This window comes from Coregonus lavaretus, assembly GCF_964263955.1.
Source record: "Coregonus lavaretus genome assembly, chromosome: 7".
In the NCBI taxonomy this organism is placed as follows: domain Eukaryota; kingdom Metazoa; phylum Chordata; class Actinopteri; order Salmoniformes; family Salmonidae; genus Coregonus; species Coregonus lavaretus.
The window spans coordinates 8,682,241-8,709,601 of NC_139994.1; the positions used below are offsets into that span (position 1 = coordinate 8,682,241).

The 27,361-nt window shown below is 44.1% G+C and overlaps 1 protein-coding gene across 2 annotated transcripts in view; it reads right to left on the bottom strand.

Moving 5' to 3' along the window:
- The window catches only part of LOC311132754 (tubulointerstitial nephritis antigen-like), a 78,835-nt gene that overhangs the window by 6,262 nt on the left and 45,212 nt on the right, over positions 1-27,361 (bottom strand). For both annotated transcript variants that reach the window (XM_084166050.1, XM_084166051.1), the window contains exons 6-10: positions 24,553-24,679; positions 24,137-24,287; positions 23,213-23,399; positions 13,144-13,189; positions 6,914-7,037 (exon numbers count right to left, since the gene is read on the bottom strand). In XM_084166050.1, coding sequence (XP_084022176.1) covers positions 6,914-7,037; positions 13,144-13,189; positions 23,213-23,399; positions 24,137-24,287; positions 24,553-24,679 — 635 coding nt within the window. The remainder of the gene's footprint in view (positions 1-6,913; positions 7,038-13,143; positions 13,190-23,212; positions 23,400-24,136; positions 24,288-24,552; positions 24,680-27,361) is intronic.

The window sequence follows — 27,361 nt, forward strand, 5'->3', positions numbered from 1 at the left end:
ATCTGGCAGTTATCCCTGCATCTCAGACCGACCTTCCCTCCCCCGCTCCAGTTCTATTCCCATCCTGAACACCAGGCCCCAGGGGCCCTCTAGGAGCCTCCAAAGGCAACTTTGGCCTTATCTTTTATAAGAGAAAAGGAATGCTGGGAAAGAGATCTGATGTTTTGAGTCGTTTCCAACTCGGTAGCCTGCCACCAAAACATTGCCAACCTTCAATCAGCAAGTTTCTTTATTAGTCGAGTCTGGTTCGGACAAGAGTTTAAGGGTCATCATGCTCTGAATAGGCAAATACAAACAGCTGTACACACATCACAATCATCTGAAATAGATAGAGGCTGGAGGGTCAAGGATTTGGGTTTTGGGAGGCCAAAGCTTTCCATCCATGGGGCTGTGTGTGTGTGTGTGTGTGTGTGTGTGTGTGTGTGTGTGTGTGTGTGTGTGTGTGTGTGTGTGCGCCTACTTGTGTGTGTGGGTGCTTATGTGTGTGTGTGTATACGGGCAAAGCCAGAGAGCCAGACAGAATCAAACCACTACGGAGCCCTTATCTCCCCCAGTTAGCGTTGTTCCTCCAGGACAATGAGGGACATACCAGTCCTCCCCTACCCTACCCCTGACCTCCGCCATGGGCCTGATCCTCTCTCTGTCCCATACAGTTGGAATCAACGCCCCAGACAATGCCTTTTCCACCAGAGTGGACCTCAATGCGCTAAACACAAACTTTCCCAGGCCCTTGGCTTAATAGAACACACTGCAGCGGGATTTTGGCTGTAAAAACATTGATTGGTGTGATGGTCAGGCTCTACGCACCCTGGCCCTCCTTTCTTTCCCCCACCCCATCCCCAAATCCATAGCCTCGGTGCCCCCCGAGCCTCGTGTTCGCAGCCCAAACCAGCGAATGAACCGCAGTGTCAGCGGAGGAGGGGGGAGACAAGCGTCAACCGTCATCATCATCAGTGGAGCATGCTGCTCAGACCAGACACCAGCAGTGTGCCAGGACAGACCAGACAGGACAGACTAGACAGGACAGACCAGACACCAGCAGTGTGCCAGGACAGACAGGACAGACCAGACACCAGCAGTGTGCCAGGACAGACAGGACAGACCAGACAGGACAGACCAGACACCAGCAGTGTGCCAGGACAGACAGGACAGACCAGACAGGACAGACCAAACACCAGCAGCGTGCCAGGATAGACCAGATTCACTATGAATCCCAAATGGCACCTTATTCCCTATATAGTGCACTACTTTTGTGCAGAGCACCATGAAGGGAATAGGGTGCTATTTGGGACTCAGCCTTATGCTATTGGCATTGATATACCGAGACCCTAGACCTAGACTTTACTGAGCCAGAATATATAGGATACTCATACAGCCACACAGTGCCTTCAGAAAGTACTCATACCCCTTGACTTGTTCCACATTTTGTTGTGTTACAGCCTGAATTCAAAATTCATGAAATATATTTTTTTCTCACCCATCTACACAAAATACCCCATAATGACGAAGTGAAAACATGTTTTCAGAATCTTTTTAAAATGTATCGAAAATGAAATACAGAAATATAATTTACATAAGTATTCACACCCCACAATCACATTTGGCAGCGATTACAGCTGTGAGTCTTTCTGGGTAAGTCTCTAAGAGCTTTGCACACCTGGATTGTACAATATTTGCACATTATTATTAAAAAAATTATTCAAGCTCTGTTAAGTTGGTTGTTGATCATTACTAGATAAGCTGATATTAGTCAAAACTGTAACTAGGCCACTCAGGAACATACAATGTTGTCTTGGTAAGCAAATCCAGTGTATATTTGGCCTTGTGTTTTAGGTTATTGTCCTGCTGAAAGGTGAATTTGTCTCCCAGTGTCTGTTGGAAAGCAGACTGAACCAGACTGAACCAGGTTTTCCTCAAGGATTTTGCCTGTGCTTAGTTCTATTCAGTTTCCTTTTATCCTATAACACTCCCTAGTCCTTGCCGAAGACAGGCATACCCATAACATGATGCAGCCTCCACCATGCTTGAAAATATGAAGAGTGATACTCAGTGTTGTGTTGTATTTGCCCCAAACATCACGCTTTGTATTCAGAACATAAAGTTCCATCCTCAGTTTTCTCCTATCACAGTCCTTAAACTCTGTAACTGTTTAAAAGTCACCATTGGGGGCCTCCCAAGTGGCGGTCTAAGGCACTGCATCGCAGTGCTAGAGGTGTCACTACAGACCCAGATTCATTCCCGGGCTGTGCCACAACTGGCCGTAGGACAGTGCACAATTGGCCCAGCGTCGTCCGGGTTAGGGGAGGGTTTGGCCGGTGGGCCTTTACTTGGCTCATCGTGCTCTAGTGACTCCTTGTGGTGGGCCGGGTGCCTGCTGGCTGACCCCGGTCGCCAATTGAATGGTGTTTCCTCTGACACATTGGTTAAGCTGGGTGTATTGATACACCATGCAAAGTGTAATTAACAACTTCACCATGCTCAAAGGGATATTCAGTGTCTGCTTTATTTTAATTTTTATTTTTTTACATCTACCAATAGGTGCCCTTCTTTGCGAGGCATTGGAAAACAGATGTGGTTGAATATGTGTTTGAAATTCACTGCTCGACTGAGGGACCTTACAGATAATTGTATGTGTGGGGTACAGAGATGAGGTAGTCATTCAAAAGTCATGTTCAACACTATTATTGCACACATTGTGTCCATGTAACTTATGTGACATTTCTACCCCTGAACTTATTTAGGCTTGCCATTACAAAGGGGTTAAATACTTATTGACTCAAGACATTTCAGCTTTTCATTTTGTATTAATTTGTAAAAATGTCTAAAAACATAATTCCACTTTGACATTATGGCATGTTGTGTGTAGGCCAGTAACAAAATCTCAATGTAATCCATTTTAAATTCAGGCTGTAACACAACAAAATGTGGAAAAAGTCAAGGGGTGTGAATTATTTCTGAAGGCACTGTATACACAACTTACAGTAGGTACCTTATATAGCCTACATAATCTAATATAACGATACACATAACATACATGTGAAATACATAGTCACAAACAACCAATCAAACAGAGCACTCACTTGTCAGACACAAACCAGGCATAGGTAAATAAATTATTCAGACATGCCCCCTGGCTATGAAGTACACCACAAAATTGCTAGTAGACACCACACACTCACAAAGAAATGCTCACAGACAAACACACACATTACGAAAAGTTAAATTATACATTATCATATGAGACCCAAACAGAGCCAGCAGGACAGGGCAGGAAGTGGATCCCCCATGGTCTGTTTCTCTTCATCAATGGCCGATCAGATAAGGAGCAGAGAAACTGCCTCCATGACAGCTCTCAGCGGCTCTGCTCAAAGTTCGTCTTATTCAACTGGCAGCATTGTCCAAGCCAAAGTCAGCAAACCCTCCAAATCCAGTTTTGATTTTGTGGCTTTAGCATTATATTATAAATAGGGTTAAGTGCCTTGATCAAGGGCACTTTGACAGATTTTACACCTTGTCGGCACGGGTATTTGAACCACTGACCTTCCGGTTACTGGCCCAACGCTCTAACTGCTAGGCTACCTGCTGCCTTTACAAGGGGAAAGTGTGTTCATAAAGCATATAATTCCTAATCCTAGTCACAAATGTTGTAATGTCTAGAACAGACAGCCCAGACAGACGGTACTCAACGAATACCTGATGTCTCAGAGTAGACTAAATGATAATGAGAGTATTTGGCCGGGATGGGGTGTTGGGGATTGAGGGTAAGAGAGGGATGGGGTGTTAGGGATTGAGGGTAAGATAGGATGTGGTGTTGGGTGTTGAGGGTAAGAGAGGATGTGGTGTTAGGGGTTGAGGGTTGGGTGTAAGAGAGGGATGGGGGATTGGGGTTGGGAGTAAGAGAGGATGAGCTGTTGATGGTTGCGTGTAGAGTGGCTTGCGAAAGTATTCACCCCCCTTGGCATTTTTCCTATTTTGTTGCCTTACAACCTGGAATTAAAATTGATGTTTTTTTGTTTTTTTCATTTGATTTACACAACATGCCTACCACTTTGAAGATGCAAAATATGTTTTATTGTGAAACAAACAAGAAATAAGACCAAAAAAAAGAAAACTTGGCACATCTAGTCACTGGGATTTTTGCCTATTCTTCAAGGCAAAACTGCTCCAGCTCCTTCAAGTTGAATGGGTTCTGCTGGTGTAGAGCAATCTTTAAGTCATACCACAGATTCTCTATTGGATTGAGGTCTGGGCTTTGACTAGGCCATTCCAAGACATTTAAATGTTTCCCCTTAAACTACTTGAGGGTTGCTTTAGCAGTATGCTTAGGGTCATTGTCCTGCTGGAAGGTGAACCTCCGTCCCAGTCTCAAATCTCTGGACGACTGAAACAGGTTTCCCTCAAGAATTTCCCTGTATTTAGCACCATCCATCATTCCTTCAATTCTGACCAGTTTCCCAGTCCCTGCTGATGAAAAACATCCCCACAGCATGATGCTGCCACCACCATGCTTCACTGTGGATGGTGTTCTCGGGGTGATGAGAGGTGTTAGGTTTGTGCCAGACATAGCGTTTTTCTTGATGGCCAAAAAGCTCAATTTGAGTCTCATCTGACCAGAATACCTTCTTCCATATGTTTGGGGAGTCTGTAAAGCCCAGCTCTGTGGAGTGTACGGCTTAAAGTGGTCCTATGGACAGATACTTCAATCTCCGCTGTGGAGCTTTGCAGCTCCTTCAGGGTTATCTTTGGTCTCTGATTAATGCCCTCCTTGCCTGGTCCGTGAGTTTTGGTGGGCGGCCCTCTCTTGGCAGGTTTGCTGTGGTGCCATATTCTTTCCATTTTTTAATAATGGATTTAATGGTGCTCCGTGGAATGTTCAAAGTTTCAGATATTTTTTTATAACACAACCCTGATCTGTACTTCTCCACAACTTTTTCCCTGACCTGTTTGGAGAGCTCCTTGGTCTTCATGGTGAGGCTTGCTTGGTGGTGCCCCTTGCTTAGTGGTGTTGCAGACTCTGGGGCCTTTCAGAACAGGTGCATATATACTGAGATCATGTGACACTTAGATTGCACACAGGTGGACTTTATTTAACTAATTATGTAACTTCTGAAGGTAAATGGTGCACCAGATCTTATTCAGGGGCTTCGTAGCACAGGGGGTGAATACATATGAACGCACCACTTTTCCGTTATTTATTTTGTATAATTATTTGAAACAAGTAATTTTTTTCATTTCACTTCACCAATTTGGACTATTTTGTGTATGTCCATTTCATGAAATCCAAATAAAAATCCATTTAAATTACAGGTTGTAATGCAACAAAATAGGAAAACGCCAAGGGGGATGAATACTTTTGCAAGGCACCGTAAGAGAGGGATGGGGGGTTGGGGTTGGGAGTAAGATAGGATGGGGGGTTGGGGTTGGGAGTCAGAGAGGGATGGGGTGTTGGGGGTTGGGAGTCAGAGAGGGATGGGGTGTTGGGGGTTGGGAGTCAGAGAGGGATGGGGTGTTGGGGGTTGGGAGTCAGAGAGGGATGGGGTGTTGGGGATTGGGAGTCAGAGAGGGATGGGGTGTTGGGGATTGGGAGTCAGAGAGGGATGGGATGTTGGGGGTTGGGAGTCAGAGAGGGATGGGGTGTTGGGGGTTGGGAGTCAGAGATGGGGGGAGAGGCAGCAGGAGCTGGGAAGAGGGCAAGGTGATGAGTGAAGATGGAGAGAACACTGTCTGGGAGGAGGTGGGCGCTCCTTGTAGAAGTTTCCCTTAGGCACAGATCTAGGATCAGCTTACCCTCCCCAAAACCTACCGTCATCTATTGATCTCTAAACATCTAAACTGACCTTTCATCAGAGTCTATGGACAACTTCATTACCCTTCTAGGGAGACAGAAGGATTGGGGTGGGGAGACAGAAGGATTGGGGTGGGGAGACAGAAGGATTGGGGTGGGGAGATAGAAGGATTGGGGTGGGGAGATAGAAGGATTGGGGTGGGGAGATAGAAGGATTGGGGTGGGGAGACAGAAGGATTGGGGTGGGGAGACAGAAGGATTGGGGTGGGGAGACAGAAGGATTGGGGTGGGGAGACAGAAGGATTGGGGTGGGGAGATAGAAGGATTGGGGTGGGGAGAGAAGGATTTGGGGTGGGGAGACAGAAGGATTGGGGTGGGGAGATAGAAGGATTGGGGTGGGGAGAGAAGGATTGGGGTGGGGAGACAGAAGGATTGGGGTGGGGAGACAGAAGGATTGGGGTGGGGAGATAGAAGGATTGGGGTGGGGAGATAGAAGGATTGGGGTGGGGAGATAGAAGGATTGGGGTGGGGAGACAGAAGGATTGGGGTGGGGAGACAGAAGGATTGGGGTGGGGAGACAGAAGGATTGGGGTGGGGGTGGGGAGACAGGGCGGGACAGGGGTGGGTAGCTAGGCTATCCAGGTGTGTAGTGTCTGCTTGCCTAGATTTTGTTCTCTCCGCGGTAACTATGGGGCTTGTCTGGGGAACAGAGGATTGGAGCCAAGGTGTGTCTCAGAGTCTCAGAGCGACCAACAGACTGACAGACCGACAGACCGACAGACCGACAGACCGACAGACCGACAGACCGACAGACCGACAGACGAGGAGGGAGGGAGGGAATCTCTTACTCACACTGAACACAACACACCTGTGGTAGCATGCAGGTCTGGGAGTGTTTACGGGTTGATGTTTTTTTATTTGAGAATTTGGTAAATGCTACAAATACTACACTTCATCATCTAAAAATGTTAAAATATAATAAAATATGAATGCATTGACTTGAATACTGAATCCAAGACATCAAAAGTAATACAGTCATTTTGCTATCAGTGCTGCCTCTTCCATACTATACAATGGATAAAATACATTACAAAGCTCTACCAGATGGGAGATGATTGACAGCCTTACCCTGTGATTCTGACGGAGTGTGTGTTGTGTTTGCGGTAGTGTGGTGGTTTGGTGAAGCTGACGTCTGTGTGTTTGTAGATCCCACTCTTATAGACAAAGAAGTCCTCGTGGACCTCCAGGATGGCTGCAGAATACACAGGGGGGGAAAAAATAATCGAAGGACTGGATACACAAGAAGAAAAACACATTATCGATGGACTGGATACACAAGAAGAAAAATTATTATAGATTAACTGGACACACAGAAACACACACTTTTTACAGCCAAACAAATATATAGCTTTTCAGATGGTTATAAAATGACCAAACAAAGACAGTGTCATGCCTCAATATTGTTGAAAAAACATAGATAGAATCAACTTTACCTTTGACCCTAATCAGGTAGGGACTGATTCAGACTTGAGATAAGTACTTAAGTAAAACATGTTAAAAAAGTCTACTTATCTCAAGAATGAATAGGGCTCATAAAGCACAGCTGTAGTTCGAAGGTAACCAACTTAGACTCCAACCTTGAACATCAGGCAAAGTGTTTCTATGCTTGACTGATGGCAAAGAGAGCTCAACCATATCATTTCCTTCTTGCACTAAACTGAAAGTAATACACCACTAGGAAAAAATGAATTCAAAAGCTAATTCAATTTCCTAATTTCTTTACTTCTTCTGAGGACAGTTTCCCATTTCCCCTGAGAAGAACACACCCAAACATCAGAGTGCAGCTGTGGTGTTGGGCCTCTTTGAACCGGTGCACTATAAGCCCTGAACTCCCTGTGACTTTCTCATTAGAAACCCCACTGGGAAAAACAATCTGGAATGGTCAACTCCCACATTTGGAAGGACTACCTGTTCTTACTGGGCTACCGTTCTCTTTGTCTCTTACTGCCAGACAAGTACACACTGCTCTCTGGCAAAGGTAATGACAGAAATTCAAGGGAGACAAAAAAAGGAAAACTTGTCGACGAGGCCAATGTTTCTGTCCTGCTGTTTGGAACAATACAACAAGGCTGGCACAGGCTCACAGACTACCTGCACAGTCACACGTACACACACTCACAAAGATATACAGTGAGTGTACTAACACTCATACACAGTCTTTACATTCCTCTATTTCTCATTCTTTATTTCTGTCCTGTTTATTTTTGCCATTGTGAAGACAACCATGTATAAAGAATAGCATCAGGAACACCACATGTATCCCGCTGGGATGTTTGTGACCCAGGTCAAATTGGGGTCACAGACATCGGTCAAAGGACAAATCCCCTACCTGAGGCCTCACCTTCTTACACTTTTACACTTTTCACCTCTTGTCAGACAACGTGAAGCCCGTGTTCAGAAGACAACGTGAAGCCCGTGTTCAGAAGACAACGTGAAGCCCGTGTTCAGAAGACAATGTGAAGCCCGTGTTCAGAAGACAACGTGAAGCCCGTGTTCAGAAGACAACGTGAAGCCCGTGTTCAGAAGACAACGTGAAGCCCGTGTTCAGAAGACAACGTGAAGCCCGTGTTCAGAAGACAACGTGAAGCCCGTGTTTAGAAGACAACGTGAAGCCCGTGTTCAGAAGACAACGTGAAGCCCGTGTTTAGAAGACAACGTGAAGCCCGTGTTCAGAAGACAACGTGAAGCCCGTGTTCAGAAGAAAACATAAAGCCTGTGTTAAGAAGACAACGTGAAGCCTGTGTTTAGAAGACAACGTGAAGCCCGTGTTTAGAAGACAACATAAAGCCCGTGTTTAGAAGACAACGTGAAGCCCGTGTTCAGAAGACAACGTGAAGCCCGAGTTTAGAAGACAACGTGAAGCCCGAGTTTAGAAGACAACGTGAAGCCCGAGTTTAGAAGACAACATGAAGCCCGTGTTTAGAAGACAACGTGAAGCCCGTGTTTAGAAGACAACGTGAAGCCTGTGTTTAGAAGACAACGTGAAGCCCGTGTTCAGAAGACAACGTGAAGCCCGTGTTTAGAAGAAAACGTAAAGCCTGTGTTCAGAAGACAACGTGAAGCCCGTGTTCAGAAGACAACGTGAAGCCCGAGTTTAGAAGACAACGTGAAGCCCGAGTTTAGAAGACAACGTGAAGCCCGAGTTTAGAAGACAACATAAAGCCTGTGTTTAGAAAACAACAAAGCCTGTGTTTAGAAGACAACATAAAGCCTGTGTTTAGAAAACAACAAAGCCCGTGTTTAGAAGACAACATAAAGCCTGTGTTTAGAAGACAACATAAAGCCTGTGTTTAGAAGACAACGTGAAGCCTGTGTTTAGAAGACAACATAAAGCCTGTGTTTAGAAGACAACGTGAAGCCTGTGTTTAGAAAACAACAAAGCCTGTGTTTAGAAGACAACATAAAGCCTGTGTTTAGAAGACAACATAAAGCCTGTGTTTAGAAGACAACATAAAGCCTGTGTTTAGAAGACAACATAAAGCCTGTGTTTAGAAGACAACATAAAGCCTGTGTTTAGAAAACAACATAAAGCCTGTGTTTAGAAGACGATGTGAAGCCTGTGTTTAGAAGACAACATAAAGCCTGTGTTTAGAAAACAACAAAGCCCGTGTTTAGAAGACAACATAAAGCCTGTGTTTAGAAGACAACGTGAAGCCTGTGTTTAGAACTGCTTTGCATTCTAATAGAAAGGAAGAGGTAGTTCAGATGTGTTTTGTTTTTTAATACTAGCCCTTACAGTGAGGGAAAAAAGTATTTGATCCCCTGCTGATTTTGTACGTTTGCCCACTGACAAAGAAATGATCAGTCTATCATTTTAATGGTAGGTTTATTTGAACAGTGAGAGACAGAATAACAACAAAAAAATCCAGAAAAACGCATGTCAAAAATGTTATAAATTGATTTGCATTTTAATGAGGGAAATAAGTATTTGACCCCCTCTCAATCAGAAAGATTTCTGGCTCCCAGGTGTCTTTTATACAGGTAACGAGCTGAGATTAGGAGCACACTCTTAAAGGGAGTGCTCCTAATCTCAGTTTGTTACCTGTATAAAAGACACCTGTCCACAGAAGCAATCAATCAATCAGATTCCAAACTCTCCACCATGACCAAGACCAAAGAGCTCTCCAAGGATGTCAGGGACAAGATTGTAGACCTACACAAGGCTGGAATGGGCTACAAGACCATCGCCAACAGCTTGGTGAGAAGGTGACAACAGTTGGTGCGATTATTCGCAAATGGAAGAAACACAAAAGACTGTCAATCTCCCTCGGCCTGGGGCTCCATGCAAGATCTCACCTCGTGGAGTTGCAATGATCATGAGAACGGTGAGGAATCAGCCTAGAACTACACGGGAGGATCTTGTCAATGATCTCAAGGCAGCTGGGACCATAGTCACCAAGAAAACAATTGGTAACACACTACACCGTGAAGGACTAAAATCCTGCAGCGCCCGCAAGGTCCCCCTGCTCAAGAAAGCACATATACAGGGCCGTCTGAAGTTTGCCAATGAACATCTGAATGATTCAGAGGAGAACTGGGTGAAAGTGTTGTGGTCAGATGAGACCAAAATGGGGCTCTTTGACATCAACTCAACTCGCCGTGTTTGGAGGAGGAGGAATGCTGCCTATGACCCCAAGAACACCATCCCCACCGTCAAACATGGAGGTGGAAACATTATGCTTTGGGGGTGTTTTTCTGCTAAGGGGACAGGACAACTTCACCGCATCAAAGGGACGATGGACGGGGCCATGTACCGTCAAAATCTTGGGTGAGAACCTCCTTCCCTCAGCCAGGGCATTGAAAATGGGTCGTGGATGGGTATTCCAGTGACCCAAAATACATGGCCAAACAACAAAGGAGTGGCTCAAGAAGAAGCACATTAAGGTCCTGGAGTGGCCTAGCCAGTCTCCAGACCTTAATCCCATAGAAAATCTGTGGAGGGAGCTGAAGGTTCAAGTTGCCAAATGTCAGCCTCGAAACCTTAATGACTTGGAGAAGATCTGCAAAGAGGAGTGGGACAAAATTTCTCCTGAGATGTGTGCAAACCTGGTGGCCAACTACAAGAAACGTCTGACCTCAAGGGTTTTGCCACCAAGTACTAAGTCATGTTTTGCAGAGGGGTCAAATACTTATTTCCCTCATTAAAATGCAAATCAATTCATAACATTTTTTACATGGGTTTTTCTGGATTGTTTTGTTGTTATTCTATCTCTCACTGTTCAAATAAACCTACCATTAAAATTATAGACTGATCATGTCTTTGTCAGTGGGCAAACGTACAAAATCAGCAGGGGATCAAATACTTTTTTCCCTCACTGTACATAAGAGCAGATGCTTGCTGATGTTAACATTTCTTTAGCCAGGTGTTTTCCAGGCGACACATTTGGGTCAAAAATAATTGTGTCAGGAATGGTCAAGATCTTAGGACATTGTCAACATTCTTGGAAAATCATAGGTAAATCATTAGAATCATAGGTAAATCATTAGAATCATAGGTAAATCATTAGAATCATAGGTAAAGGGGCAGCAGGTAGCCTGGCGGGTAGGAGTGTTGGGCCAGTAACCGAAAGGTTGCTGGATCGAATCCCCGAGCAAGACAGTTAACCCACTGTTCCCCGGGCGCCGATGACGTGGATGTCGATTAAGGCAGACCCCACACCTCTCTGATTCAGAGGGGTTGGGTTAAATGCGGAAGACACATTTCAGTTGAATGCATTCAGTTGTACAACTGACTAGGTATCCCCCTTTCCCTTAAATCCTTAGAATCATAGGTAAATCATTAGAATCATAGGTAAATCATTAGAATCATAGGTAAATCATTAGAATATAGATAAATCATTAGAATCATAGATAAATCATTAGAATCATAGGTAAATCATTAGAATCATAGGTAAATCATTAGGGCGAAGGTAAGATATCTACATATGAAGATGTATGAACTGAACTGAGGCCAGGGTTGGAAGCTACACTATAAATAGTCCAAATCACTGGGGTTTGAGCTTTGGTCTACGTAGAGTTATCCCTCTAAGCTAAAGCCTCTAGGGGCTGACAATTGTTTTTAGGTCTCTAGCATGTTCAGCACATTACATACCCTACACAAAGATACTCTTCCTCCTGAGTATCAGTCCAACAATGGCATGATGAGTCAGAGGCCCAGTTAGAGCCCAAACATCTGGTACGCACATCCTCTCATACACAATTATTTTATTTTATATATGATATGTATTTTATTGGATTTTCTCACACAACAATGTCACACAGGTTCTTGACAGGATGACAGCAATAGTTGGACAGGCATAGCAATGTTGTAAACAGTTTCAATTTGTTATAAAGTTGTACCTTGAAATATAATTATTAAGACATGAAATATCCAAACATACGTTCAGCAATCATTCCACAGTCAGTGTTGGGGAAGCTACTCTGAAAATATACTTTACCAAGCTACCAATTACTTCACACTGCAAGAAGTTAAGCTACACTAAAGCTACCCTTAAGAAAAACAAAGTTTACTGAACTAAATTTTCATTGAAAAAGAAGACAAACAAGCTACTGCAAAATGTAGTTAAATTACTAGTTGAACTACATTTAGTTCACTACTCCCCAAAACTGACCACAGTGCAATACTAAATATAATACATTTAATATAGCATACTATATATAATATTATAAACTGGGTGGTTTGAGCCCTGAATGCTGATTGGCTGACAAACATGTATTTTTACTCTAATTCTGCTCTAATTACATTTGTAACGCGTTTATAATAGCAATAAGGCACCTCGGGGGTTTGTGGTATATGGCCAACATACCACAGCTAAGGGCTGTATCCAGGCACTCCGCGTTGTGTCGTGCTTAAGAACAGCCCTTAGCCGTTGTATATTGGCCATATACCACACCTCCTCGGGCCTTAATGCTTAATTAAATTCCACTATAATATAATATTAAACACGTTCTGTAACCAATAATGTGATAATAGCCCGACTCCGATCCTCCGCCCAATCACTGGCAAAGGATCTCTCATACCCAATCCTCCTCCTTTAGCAAAACCCAAGGCTTTGTTGCCCTTCTGAATTCATTCATAAAACCCAAGGCTTTGTTGCCCTTCTGAATTCATTCATAAAACCCAAGGCTTTGTTGCCCTTCTGAATTCATTCATAAAACCAAGAGATTGCTCTGAACGTCACAGCAAACACACATGGTACCAGTAGCTCATTCTGTTACAGCTGCTGATAGCAATCACACACACACACACACACACACACACACACACACACACACAGTCATCATCTAGATCATCCTACCTTGCACTGGGCCGTTATCCACAATCTCCTTCATGATCTCCTTCTCCTGTGAAGAAACGAGAGACGGACAGAACTGTGATTAGATTAAAGGAAAGACATGGAGAGATCTGTAATTAAATGAAAGGAAAGAGACAAGGTGGAGGGGATATCAACATAAATTAGTAGACCATGTAGTAGAACAGCGCCACATCTCTCAATGCATGGCTTAGTGACTTGAGAGGTCATAGAGGAAGAGAAACATGCTGCAATGATTTCCAACATCAGGCATAATTTATAATGATTGATAATGAGAGGTAATAAACCACAGGTAGGCTGTAGCTCAGTCGGTATCCTTTGATTAGGATATAAAACAAGTGGGTGCATGTGGATTCTTTTACTGCTCATGGCCTCTGGAAACTGTTAGGTGGAGTCCCAAATGACCCCCTATTCCCTATATAGTGCTCTATTTTGACAAGGGCCCATTGGGATCTGGTCAAAAGTAGTGTACTTTGAAGGGAATAGGGTGCCATTTGGGACACAGCTTAATGTAATAGCTACAGGCTTTCCAGTTGATCTACTGTAGCTTACTTCAGAGAAGGAGTTGTAACATTCCCTCCTGCTACCCCCTCTGGTGTCTTTCAGGGTTTCCCAAACTTGGTCCTGGGGCCGCCTCTGGGTGCACGTTTTGTTTTTTGCCCTAGCACTACACAGCTGATTCAAATAACCAACTCATCTTTTTTTTTTTTTTTTTTTATAATCACCTTTATTTAACCAGGTAAACCAGTTGAGAACAAGTTCTCATTTACAACTGCGACCTGGCCAAGATAAAGCAAAGCAGTGCAATAAAAACAACAACACAGTTACATATGGGGTAAACAAAACATAAAGTCAAAAATACAACAGAAAATATATATACAGTGTGTGCAAATGTAGCAAGTTATGGAGGTAAGGCAATAAATGGGCCATAGTGCAAAATAATTACAATTTAGTATTAACACTGGAATGATAGATGTGCAAGAGATGATGTGCAAATAGAGATACTGGGGTGCAAATTAGCAAAATAAATAACAATATGGGGATGAGGTAGTTGGGTGGGCTAATTTCAGATGGGCTGTATACAGGTGCAGTGATCGGTAAGGTGCTCTGACAACTGATGCTGAAAGTTAGTGAGGGAGATAAGAGTCTCCAGCTTCAGAGATTTTTGCAGTTCGTTCCAGTCATTGGCAGCAGAGAACTGGAAGGAATGGCGGCCAAGGGTAGCTTGGTGGTTAAGAGCGTTGTGCCAGTAACCGAAAGGTCGCTGGTTCTAATCCCGAGCCGACTAGGTGAAAAATCTGTCGATGTGCCCTTGAGCAAGGCACTTAACCCTAATTGCTCCTATAAGTCGCTCTGGATAAGAGCGTCTGCTTAATGACTAAAATGTCAAATGTAAAGGAGGTGTTGGCTTTGGGGATGACCAGTGAGATATACCTGCTGGAGCGCATATTACAGGTGGGTGTTGCCATGGTGACCAATGAGCTAAGATAAGGCGGGGATTTGCCTAGCATTAATTTATAGATGACCTGGAGCCAGTGGGTTTGGCGACGAATATGTAGTGAGGACCAGCCAACAAGAGCGTACAGGTCACAGTGGTGGGTAGTATATGGGGCTTTGGTGACAAAACGGATGGCACTGTGATAGACTACATCCAATTTGCTGAGTAGAGTGTTGGAGGCTATTTTGTAAATTACATCGCCGAAGTCAAGGATCGGTAGGATAGTCAGTTTAACGAGGGCATGTTTGGCAGCATGAGTGAAGGAGGCTTTGTTTGGAAATAGGAAGCTGATTCTAGATTTAACTTTGGATTGGAGATGCTTAATGTGAGTCTGGAAGGATAGTTTACAGTCTAACCAGACACCTAGGTAGTTGTAGTTGTCCACATACTCTAGGTCAGACCCGTCGAGAGTAGTGATTCTAGTCGGGTGGGCGGGTGCCAGCAGCGTTCGGTTGAAGAGCATGCATTTAGTTTTACTAATGTTTAAGAGCAGTTGGAGGCTACGGAAGGAGTGTTGTATGGCATTGAAGCTCGTTTTGAGGTTTGTTAACACAGTGTCCAATGAAGGGCCAGATGTATACAAAATGATGTCGTCTGCATAGAGGTGGATCTGAGAGTCACCAGCAGCAAGAGCGACATCATTGATATACACAGAGAAAATAGTTGGCCCGAGAATTGAACCCTGTGGCACCCCCATAGAGACTGCCAGAGGTCCAGACAACAGGCCCTCCGATTTGACACATTGAACTCTATCTGAGAAGTAGTTGGTGAACCAGGCGAGGCAGTCATTTGAGAAACCAAGGCTATTTAGTCTGCCAAGAATGCGGTGGTTGCCAGAGTCAAAAGCCTTGGCCAGGTCGATGAAGACGGCTGCACAGTACTGTCTATTATCGATTGCGGTTATAATATCGTTTAGGACCTTGAGCGTGGCTGAGGTGCACCCATGACCAGCTCGGAAACCGGATTGCATAGCGGAGAAGGTATGGTGGGATTCGAAATGGTCGGTGATCTGTTTGTTAACTTGGCTTTCAAAAACTTTCGAAAGGCAGGGCAGGATGGATATAGGTCTGTAACAGTTTGGATCTAGAGTGTCACCCCCTTTGAAGAGGGGGATGACCGCGGCAGCTTTCCAATCTTTGGGGATCTCAGACGTTACGAAAGAGAGGTGGAACAGGCTAGTTACAGGGGTTGCGACAATTTCGGCTGCTAATTTTAGAAAGAAAGGATCCAGATTGTCTAGCCCAGATGATTTGTAGGGGTCCAGATTTTGCAGCTCTTTCAGAACATCAGCTGTCTGGATTTGTGTGAAGGAGAAGCGGGGGGGGGGGGCATGGGCAAGTTGCAGCGGAGGGTGCAGAGCTGGTGGCCGGGGTAGTGGTAGCCAGGTGGAAAGCATGGCCAGCCGTAGCAAAATGCTTGTTGAACTTCTCGATTATTGTAGATTTATCGGTAGTGATAGTGTTTCCTAGCCTCAGTGCAGTGGGCAGCTGGGAGGAGGTGCTCTTATTCTCCATGGACTTTACAGTGTCCCAAAACTTTTTGGAGTTAGTGCTACAGGATGCAAATTTCTGTTTGAAAAAGCTAGCCTTTGCTTTCCTAACTGGTTGTGTATATTGGTTCCTAACTTCCCTGAAAAGTTGCATATCGCGGGGGCTATTTGATGCTAATGCAGTACGCCACAGGATGTTTTTGTGCTGGTCAAGGGCAGTCAATGAATGGGGCATGCTTATTTAAGATTGAGAGGATAGCACTTTTAAAGAACAACCAGGCATCCTCTACTGACGGAATGAGATCGATATCCATCCAGGATACCTGGGCCAGGTCAATTAGGAAGGCCTGCTCGCTAAAGTGTTTTAGGGAGCGTTTGACAGTGATGAGGGGTGGGTGGTTGACCGCGGACCTGTTACGGACGCAGGCAATAAGGCAGTGATCGTTGAGATCCTGGTTAAAGACAGCGGAGGTGTATTTAGAGGGTAAATTAGTCAGGATGATATCTATGAGGGTGCCCATTTTTACGGATTTAGGGTTGTACCTGGTAGGTTCCTTGATAATTTGTGTGAGATTGAGGGCATCTAGTTTGGATTGTAGGATGGCCAGGGTGTTAGGCATATCCCAGTTTAGGTCACCAAGCAGTACGAACTCTGAGGTTAGATAGGGGGCAATCAATTCACATATGGTGTCCAGGGCACAGCTGGGGGCTGAGGGGGGTCTGTAGCAAGCGGCAACAGTGAGAGACTTATTTCTGGAAAGGTGGATTTTTAGAAGTAGGAGCTCAAACTGTTTGGGCACAGACCTGGATAGTATGATAGAGCTCTGCAGGCTATCTCTACAGTAGATTGCAACTCCACCCCCTTTGGCAGTTCTATCTAGATGGAAAATGTTGTAGTTGGGGATGGACATTTCTGAATTTTTGGTGGCCTTCCTAAGCCAGGATTCAGACACTGCTAGAACATCAGGGTTGGCGGAGTGTGCTAACGCAGTGAATAACTCAAACTTAGGAAGGAGGCTTCTGATGTTAACATGCAAAAAGCCAAGGCTTTTACGGTTACAGAAGTCAACAAATGATAGTGTTGGGGAGTAGGAGTGATACTGGGGGCTCCAGGGCCTGGGTTAACCTCTACATCACCAGAGGAACACGGCTAAAGGTCTTCTAGTGCGTTGGGTACAGAAAATAAAAGGTGCAGATTTCCAGGCGTTGTAGAATAGATTCAGGGCATTATGTACAGACAAGGATATGGAAGGATATGAGTACAGTGAAGGTAAACCTAAGCGTTGGGTAACAATGAAAGAGATTGCATCAGTGGAGGCACCGATTGAGCCGGTCTCCGCGTGTATGGGGGGTGGAACAAAGGAGCTATTTGAGGCAGTTTGAGAGGGACTTGGGGCTCTACAGTGAAATTGTATAATAAGAACTAACTGGAACAGCAATAGGCAAGGCATTGTTGCAGAACAGCGCCGGAGAAGATGGCTGCCATTTTACAGCCCTCTAACCAATTGTACTATTATGTGTGTTTTTCCGCGTTATTTGTAATTTATTTTGTACATAATGTTTCTGCCATCGTCTCTTACAACCAAAAAGAGCTTCTGGATATCAGGACAGCGATTACTCACCTCGTATTGGACGAAGATTTTTTCTTCAACGAGGCGGCCGCGAAGGATATCATACAGACACCCGACAAGGCCCAAATCCCCGTCATTCGCGTGAAGAAGAGACGGAGATATCGTGGACGCAGATCGGGGTGCCTTGTAAGGATCCGACGGCGAGCGAGTAAACTCCCTCTTCCATCAATCCTATTAGCCAACGTTCAATCTTTTGAAAATAAAGTGGACGATTTAAGATTACGGTTATCCTACCAACGGGACATTAAAAACTGTAATATATTATGTTTCACCGAGTCGTGGCTGAACGACGACAATGATAACATTCAGCTAGCAGGCTATACGCTACATCGGCAGGACAGAACGGCTGACTCCGGTAAGACAAGGGGTGGCGGTCTGTGTATATTTGTAAACAACAGCTGGTGCACAAAACCAAATACTAAGGAAGTCTTGAGGTTTTGCTCGCCTGAGGTAGAGTATCTTATGATAAGCTGTAGACCACACTATTTACCAAGAGAGTTTTCATCTATATTTTTCATAGCTGTCTATTTACCACCACAAACCAATGCTGGCATTAAGATTGCACTGAATGAGTTGTACAAGGCCATTAATCAACAGGAAAACACTCATCCAGATGCAGCGCTCCTAGTGGCCGGGGACTTTAATGCAGGGAAACTTAAATCCGTTCTACCTAATTTCTACCAGCATGTTAAATGTGCAACCAGAGGGAAAAAAACTCTAGACCACCTTTACTCCACACACAGAGACGCATACAAAGCTCTCCCTCGCCCTCCATTTGGCAAATCTGACCATAACTCTATCCTCCTGATTCCTGCTTATAAGCAAAAACTAAAGCAGGAAGCACCAGTGACTCGGTTAATAAAAAAGTGGTCAGATGACGCAGATGCTAAGCTACAGGACTGTTTTGCTAGCACAGACTGGAACATGTTCCGGGATTCTTCAGACAGCATTGAGGAGTACACCACATCAGTCACTGGCTTCATCAATAAGTGCATCGATAATGTCGTCCCCACAGTGACCGTACGTACATACCCCAACCAGAAGCCATGGATTACAGGAAACATCCGCACTGAGCTAAAGGGTAGAGCTGCCGCTTTCAAGGAACGGGACTCTAACCCGGACGCTTATAAGAAATCCCGCTATGACCTCCGACGAACCATCAAACAGGCAAAGAGTCAATACAGGTCTAAGATTGAATCGTACTACACTGGCTCTGACGCTCGTCAGATGTGGCAGGGCTTGAAAACTATTACAGACTACAAAGGGAAGCACAGCCGCGAGCTGCCCAGTGACACAAGCCTACCAGACGAGCTAAACCACTTCTATGCTCGCTTCGAGGCAAGCAACACTGAAGCATGCATGAGAGCACCAGCTGTTCCGGATGACTATGTGATCACGCTCTCCGTAGCCGATGTGAGTAAGACTTTTAAGCAGGTCAACATTCACAAGGCCGCAGGGCCAGACGGATTACCAGGACGTGTACTCCGAGCATGTGCTGACCAACTGGCAAGTGTCTTCACTGACATTTTCAACATGTCCCTGACTGAGTCTGTAATACCAACATGTTTCAAGCAGACCACCATAGTCCCTGTGCCCAAGAACACTTACGTAACCTGCCTAAATGACTACCGACCCGTAGCACTGACGTCTGTAGCCATGAAGAGCTTTGAAAGGCTGGTCATGGCTCACATCAACAGCATTATCCCAGAAACCCTAGACCCACTCCAATTTGCATACCGCCCCAACAGATCCACAGATGATGCAATCTCTATTGCACTCCACACTGCCCTTTCCCACCTGGACAAGAGGAACACCTACGTGAGAATGCTATTCATTGACTACAGCTCAGCATTCAACACCATAGTGCCCTCTAAGCTCATCACTAAGCTAAGGATCCTGGGACTAAACACCTCCCTCTGCAACTGGATCCTGGACTTCCTGACGGGCCGCCCCCAGGTGGTAAGGGTAGGTAAAAACACATCTGCCACACTGATCCTCAACACGGGGGCCCCTCAGGGGTGCGTGCTCAGTCCCCTCCTGTACTCTCTGTTCACCCATGACTGCATGGCCAGGCACGACTCCAACACACGACTCCAGGCACGACTACTCCAACACCATCATTAAGTTTGCCGACGACATCAGGTAGGCCTGATCACCGACAACGATGAGACAGCCTATAGGGAGGAGGTCAGAGATCTGGCCGTGTGGTGCCAGGACAACAACCTCTCCCTCAACGTGACCAAGACAAAGGAGATGATTGTGGACTACAGGAAAAAAAAGAGGACTGAGCACGCCCCCATTCTCATCGACGGGGCTGTAGTGGAACAGGTTGAGAGCTTCAAGTTCCTTGGTGTCCACATCACCAACGAACTATCATGGTCCAAACACACCAAGACAGTCGTGAAGAGGGCACGACAAAGCCTATTCCCCCTCAGGAGACTAAAAAGATTTGGCATGGGTCCTCAGATCCTCAAAAAATTCTACAGCTGCACCATCGAGAGCATCCTGACTGGTTGCATCACCGCCTGGTATGGCAACTGCTTGGCCTCCGACCGCAAGGCACTACAGAGGGTAGTGCGTTCTGCCCAGTACATCACTGGGGCAAAGCTTCCTGCCATCCAGGACCTCTATACCAGGCGGTGTCAGAGGAAGGCCCTCAAAATTGTCAAAGACTCCAGCCACCCTAGTCATAGACTGTTCTCTCTGCTACCGCACGGCAAACGGTACCGGAGTGCCAAGTCTAGGTCCAAAAGACTTCTCAACAGCTTCTACCCCCAAGCCATAAGACTCCTGAACAGCTAATCATGGCTACCCGGACTATTTGCACTGCCCCCCCACCCCATCCTTTTTACGCTGCTGCTACTCTGTTAAGTATTTATGCATAGTCACTTTAACTCTACCCACATGTACATATTACCTCAACTACCTCAACTAGCCGGTGCCCCCGCACATTGACTCTGCAACGGTACCCCCCTGTATATATAGCCTCCCTACTGTCACTTTATTTTACTTCTGCTCCTTTTTTTCTCAACACTTTTTTTTATTTTTTTTATTTACTTTTTTTGTTTAAAATAAATGCACTGTTGGTTAAGGGCTGTAAGTAAGCATTTCACTGTAATGTCTGCACCTGTTGTATTCGGCGCATGTGACCAATACAATTTGATTTGATTTGATTTGATATTGACATGGGAGAGAGGCATAAAGCAATCACAGGTGTTATTCGAGAGAGCTAAGACAACAACTGGTAATGGCGATGAAAGTTTGGTCTGAGGCTAAACAGATAAAATAGGACAGGGTACTGTGTAAAGGAACAGTCCAGCAGGCATCAGCTGTGCAGCTGAGTGATCATAAGGTCCAGTGAATAGCAATGTGAGTCCGAGAGCAGTTCGAATTGGTGCTACAGCACAGGCGATCAGGAAGCACGGCTGTTGAATTGCGTGTGCTAGCGGGCAGGTGCTAGCAGATGGATCTTCGTGGTCGTCGCAACGGGAAGCCTGTTGAAACCACAGACGATTACGTCGGCAGACCAGTCGTGATGGATCGGCGGGGCTCTGTGTCGACATTAGGAGGTCCCGTCCGGTTGACAGAGAGGTAGATAGCCGGGAGATGGGCCTGACTCGAGGCTAGCTCAAGGCTGATTAGCCAACCACAACATCCATTCGGCTGCAGCTAGCTAGTTGCGATGATCCGGTGTTAAAGGTCCAGTGATTCAGTGATTCCGGCAGAAAATCCGATATGTTCTGGGTCGATAACGCGCTGTGCAGACTGGCTAATAATAGTCCAGGCTAGAGCTGGCTGGTAGGTAGTGCAGGCCATGGACAATGGTGAAAAATCCCACTAACGGTGGCTAATAGCAAGTAGCTAGTTAGCTGGCTACTCCCGTCCGTACATCATGCTTTGATTATTTGAATCAGCTGTGTAGTGCAGGGGCAAAAACCAAAACGTGCACCCAGGGGGGGCCCCAGGACCAAGTTTGGGAAACCCTGTTTAGATCATCTAAAGTCGGAAAAATGTAAATAGGAAAGTACAGGTGAGTGATGTTGCCCAGAAGAAATCTAGCCTACCAGCCTACCACTTTTTTATCGCTTTGTTGCAATTTTCACTATTATGAGGTACATTTTCACAACTATTAGTACAAAACTCAAAACAGATCATCAAAATGGCCGTTGTTTCAAAACTCTAAGCACATTTTCAATTGACTAAATACAACACAAAATCATACAGTCACTTTTTCACCAAACGTAATATTTGTTTAATCTAGAAATACATGTTTCACATTGCAATACGTTCATATAAAGTAATTGCCTTTCACAATGCAAAGCTCACATTACTTTAGATATGATTCTCTTCTCTTTTGAAAAAAAAATACATTTTACCATTACTTAATCTGACTGCTCTTAATTGATAATCACTTAAACGTTTGGAAAACCTATAGATTTTAAACTATGTGATATACTGTATACTCAAATTGCATTGGCCAACACAGTACTGTAATACCATAATATATGGCATTTACGTAGCAGACATTCTGGGATGTGACCCCAGTGGGAATCGAACCCACAACTCTGGTGTTGCTAGTGCCATGCTCTTATGAACTGAGCCACGTACAGGATCACTACAATCCATACATATAATACAATACTGTAAAAGTTGAAAACATATGCTGTAAAACACAATACACAATGACAATACAGGTGGAAGATGTATGATTGCCATCCCCATGCGTGTACCACCCCTCCTTCAGGCCAAGGATGAGGCATGCAATGATTTAAATCCAGACCTATGTCAGGCTGGGATTCACCATGCCAAAAGGTTTTTCCCCAGGTGCATAAACAATGAGGATATTTACTGGACTTCGATGGGAACCTATGGCCAAATGCTCAAGACAGGCTTGATGCAAACTAGTGCCTGCTAAACAGTTGGTTTCTTTCATTTGATTACGTTGTGAAATATTTCTTCAATGATCACACATGGGATAAAAAATTATAGAAATGTGATGTTCCGTAAATTTTTATGGGTAGTGCAAGTGTATTGCCTAATGTGAAAACAGTTTAATGTTATGTAATTTACAGTACTGTAGCATACTACATCTTGAAACATTAATCTAACAGTCTTTGTTATTGGATTAACTGGTTGTTAAAATAACTAAATTGAGAGCACATCATTATGTTGGGTTTTGGTGATTAAACCAATTAAATTTCACAGTAAACTTATATTTTGGATCAAGGATTGTGTGGTGAAAGATGTCTACAAACAAAATTAATGCACAATGAAAGATTTTGAATGTAAGACGGGCTGCATTACAAGTGTTACCTATTAGTTTTGTACTGAGTTTTGAAAATTCACCACATACTTGTGAAAATAGTACCAAAGCAATAAATAAACGGTATGTGTGTGTGTGTGTGTGTGTGTGTGTGAGTGTGTGTGTGTACATACGTTTGATGAGAGCCTGTAGGGAGGTGTAGACTGGTAAATGTCGTTGTGGTAGGTGTGTGTGCTGGGGCAGCGTGCTGTAGCCTGTCTCTTCCCTCGGCCCACAGAGCGACTCTGCATCATACAGCGGCCCACCTCTGCTGGTGTCTGCTGGGGGGCAGAGAACGGGTAGCACTCCTCTGTCACCACACTGAGAGAGAGAGAGAGAGAGAGAAACGATCAATGAGCTATTCATCTTTCAGAGAAGAATACCCCTCCCTGCTTTTATGACATGCATGGACACGCGTGCACACGCACTCGTTTATTTGACTTGTCACGGTTGTATCATATCCTGTGTAGGAAATTCCGTATATATACACACACACAACCGGACAGTGTTGAGTGCTGTTCATCGATGACATAAAAAAAAAATGAAAAAGCTAGTGTTGTTTTAGCGTGCTTGCTGTTGGACAGTTGAGTCTACACAGTACACAGTACACACACAACACACACACACACAACACACACACTCTGTTTGGTAGATTACGCTTGTAGCATGTGGATTTTAGAGAGTGGTTAGGCTGAGAGTTCTTCTCCCTCATATCCGGATGTTGTGGTGGACAAGCACTTAAAGTCGAGAGTAGAGAGAGAGAGAGTAGAGAGAGAGAGAGAGAAGAGAGAGAAAGAGAGAGAGTAGAGAGAGAAAGAGAGAAAGAGAGAGAGAAAGTACAGAGAAAGTACAGAGAGACAGAGAGAGAGAGACAGAGAAGGATGGAGAGACAGAGAGAGTAGAGAGAGAGCGAGATGGAGAGAGCATAGCATATTCATAAAATGTATGAGTAAAGGGAATCATCAATTCACAGCTAAAGAACCAAAAATTCACACTTCATTTTATCACTTAAAAAGCTCCTAATATTGTGTCTGGTGTTGCTGTAAAATATGTCCTACCCTCTGCGTCTCAGGTACCACCAGGCTCCGTCGATACGTCCTCCAGCACAGCCCCCTTGGTTGCGTGTGTCACAGGAAATTAGGTTCTGGGGCGACAGTTGAGGTGTCATGTGACCCATCGACTGGATGGAGATTCGATCCGATGCCACCGCTGAGCGAGGGACAGAGAGATGGAGAGAAAGAGAGAGTGAAATTCTGGGAAATGTTCTAAGAGATGTTACAAACAATTATAAAGGAACGTTCTGGTACTTAAATGTAATTTTGAAAGCATTTTACGATTTTGCCAGTATTTGCTATATTTAGAGGTTGTTTTTTCTACCCACATTTACCAGTATTTTACCAAAATGCCAGTACTTTATCAAAAATACCTGTATTTTACCAGTATTCTAGTATTTTACTAGCATGTTGTGGCTCACCTGCAGTGGAGAAGGCCCAGGAGGCAGCGCAGTTACCCTGGTCCAGAGGTTCATGGATCTTTCCAGGCCATTTCTCCGCTGCATTGAAGTACTGAGGCAGATAATCATTCTGAGGGTCCACATTCACCTGAGCAGGGGGATAGAGAGGAGGAAAAACAGGAATTAGCTACTGTACAGTTTTTATTTGGAAGTATACAAGGACACTGACAAACCAACAACAAGAGAAGACTGACAAACCAACAGCAAGAGGAGACTGACAAATCAAATCAAATTGTATTTGTTACCTACACATGTTTAGCAGATGTTATTGCGGGTGTAGCGAAATGCTTGTGTTTCTAGCTCTGACAGTGCAGTAATATCTAACAAGTAATATCTAACAATTTCACAACATATACCCAATACACACAAATCTAGTAAGGAATGGAATTTAAGAATATATACATATAGTTGAAGTCGGAAGTTTACATACACTTAGGTTGGAGTCATTAAAACCCGTTTTTCAACCACTCCACAAATTTCTTGTTAACAAACTATAGTTTTGGCAAGTTGGTTAGGACATCTACTTTGTGCATGACACAAGTCATTTTTCCAACAATTGTTTAGATACAGATTATTTCACTTATAATTCGCTGCATCACAATTCCAGTGGGTCAGAAGTTTACATACACTAAGTTGACTGTGCCTTTAAACAGCTTGGAAAATTCCAGAAAATGATGTCATGGCTTTAGAAGCTTCTGATAGGCTAATTGACATCATTTGAGTCAATTGGAGGTGTACCTGTGGATGTATTTCAAGGCCTACCTTCAAACTCAGTGCCTCTTTGCTTGACATCATGGGAAAATAAAAAGAAATCAGCCAAGACCTCAGAAAAAAAATTGTAGACCTCCACAAGTCTGGTTCATCCTTGGGAGCAATTTCCAAACGCTCATCAATTTCCAAACGTTCATCTGTACAAACAATAGTACGCAAGTATAAACACCATGGGACCACGCAGCCGTCATACCGCTCAGGAAGGAGACGCGTTCTGTCTGCTAGAGATGAACGTACTTTGGTGCGAAAAGTGCAAATCAATCCCAAACCAACAGCAAAGGACCTTGTGAAGATGCTGGAGGAAACAGTTACAAAAGTATCTATATCCACAGTAAAACAAGTCCTATATCGACATAACCTGAAAGGCCGCTCAGCATGAAAGAAGCCACTGCTCCAAAACCACCATAAAAATGCCAGACTACGGTTTGCAACTGCACATGGGGACAAAGATCTTACTTTTTGGATAAATGTCCTCTGGTCTGATGAAACAAAAATAGAACTGTTTGGCCATAGTAACCATGGTTATGTTTGGAGGAAAAAGGGGGATGCTTGCAAGCCGAAGAACACCATCCCAACCGTGAAGCACGGGGGTGGCAGCATCTTGCTGTGGGGGTGCTTTGCTGCAGGAGGGACTGGTGCACTTCACAAAATAGATTTCATCATGAGGAAGGAAAATTATGTGGATATATTGAAGCAACATCTCAAGACATCAGTCAGGAAGTTAAAGCTTGGTCGCAAATGGGTCTTCCAAATGGACAATGACCCCAAGCATACTTCCAAAGTTGTGGCAAAATGGCTTAAGGACAACAAAGTCAAGGTATTGGAGTGGCCATCACAAAGCCCTGACCTCAATCCTATAGAAAATGTGTGGGCAGAACTGAAAAGGCGTGTGCGAGCAAGGAGGCCTACAAACCTGACTCAGTTACACCAGCTCTGTCAGGAGGAATGGGCCAAAATTCACCCAACTTATTATGCAAAACGTTCGACCCAAGTTAAGCAATTTAAAGGCAACTCTACCAAATAGTAATTGAATATATGTAAACTTCTGACCCACTGGGAATGTGATGAAAGAAATAAAAGCTGGAATAAATAATTATCTCTAATATTATTCTGACATTTCACATTCTTAAAATAAAGTGGTGATCCTAACTGACCTAAGACTGGGAATTTTTACTAGGATTAAATGTCAGGAATTGTAAAAAACTGAGTTTAAATGCATTTGGCTAAGGTGTATGTAAACTTCAGACTTCAACTGTATATGGACAAGCAATGACAGAGCGGCATGGACTAAGGTACAGTAGAATATTATAGAATGAATACAGTATGTACATATGAGATGAGTAGCGCAAGATATGTAAACATATGCCTTGATGACAGCTTTGCACACTCTTGGCAGGTGCGGGGCACGCGTAGACAAGATGGCGTATTGAATAGAAATCGGTACAAAACACCTCAAGATAAAAACATAATATTCAAAATCAGTAAGTTAGACTAAATATTAGCATTTCATACATTCACAGTTAATATAATTCAATCTGGATAATAACACAAAACAGATCATAAGGCTAGAGAAATATATCGACAAATATTACAACAACAAGCAACACCCAAACATGACTGAAGACAAGCGTGGAGAGCCGATCCCCAAAAGGAAACGCGACTCATCGACTGATACAGATGATATATGCTTTTCACCACTGGGTATGGTAAGTGTGGAAAGCGACCTGTTGAAGTCGATAAATGACAAATTGGGCATACTAGAATTGGTCAGTAAAGACGTAAAAGAGTTGAAAGCGAGTCTTCAAATGAGTGACGAAAAAGCTTTGGTAATGGAGAAAGAAACCAAATAATTAAAAGTGACAGTCTCTAAAATGGAAACGGACGTTAGGGAACTAAAAAAGGAGAACAATCTTCTGAGAGAAGCCTTACTAGACATCCAAACTAGAAAATCTAGTACTTACGGGTATTCAGGAAAAGAAGGGAGAAATAACAGAGAATA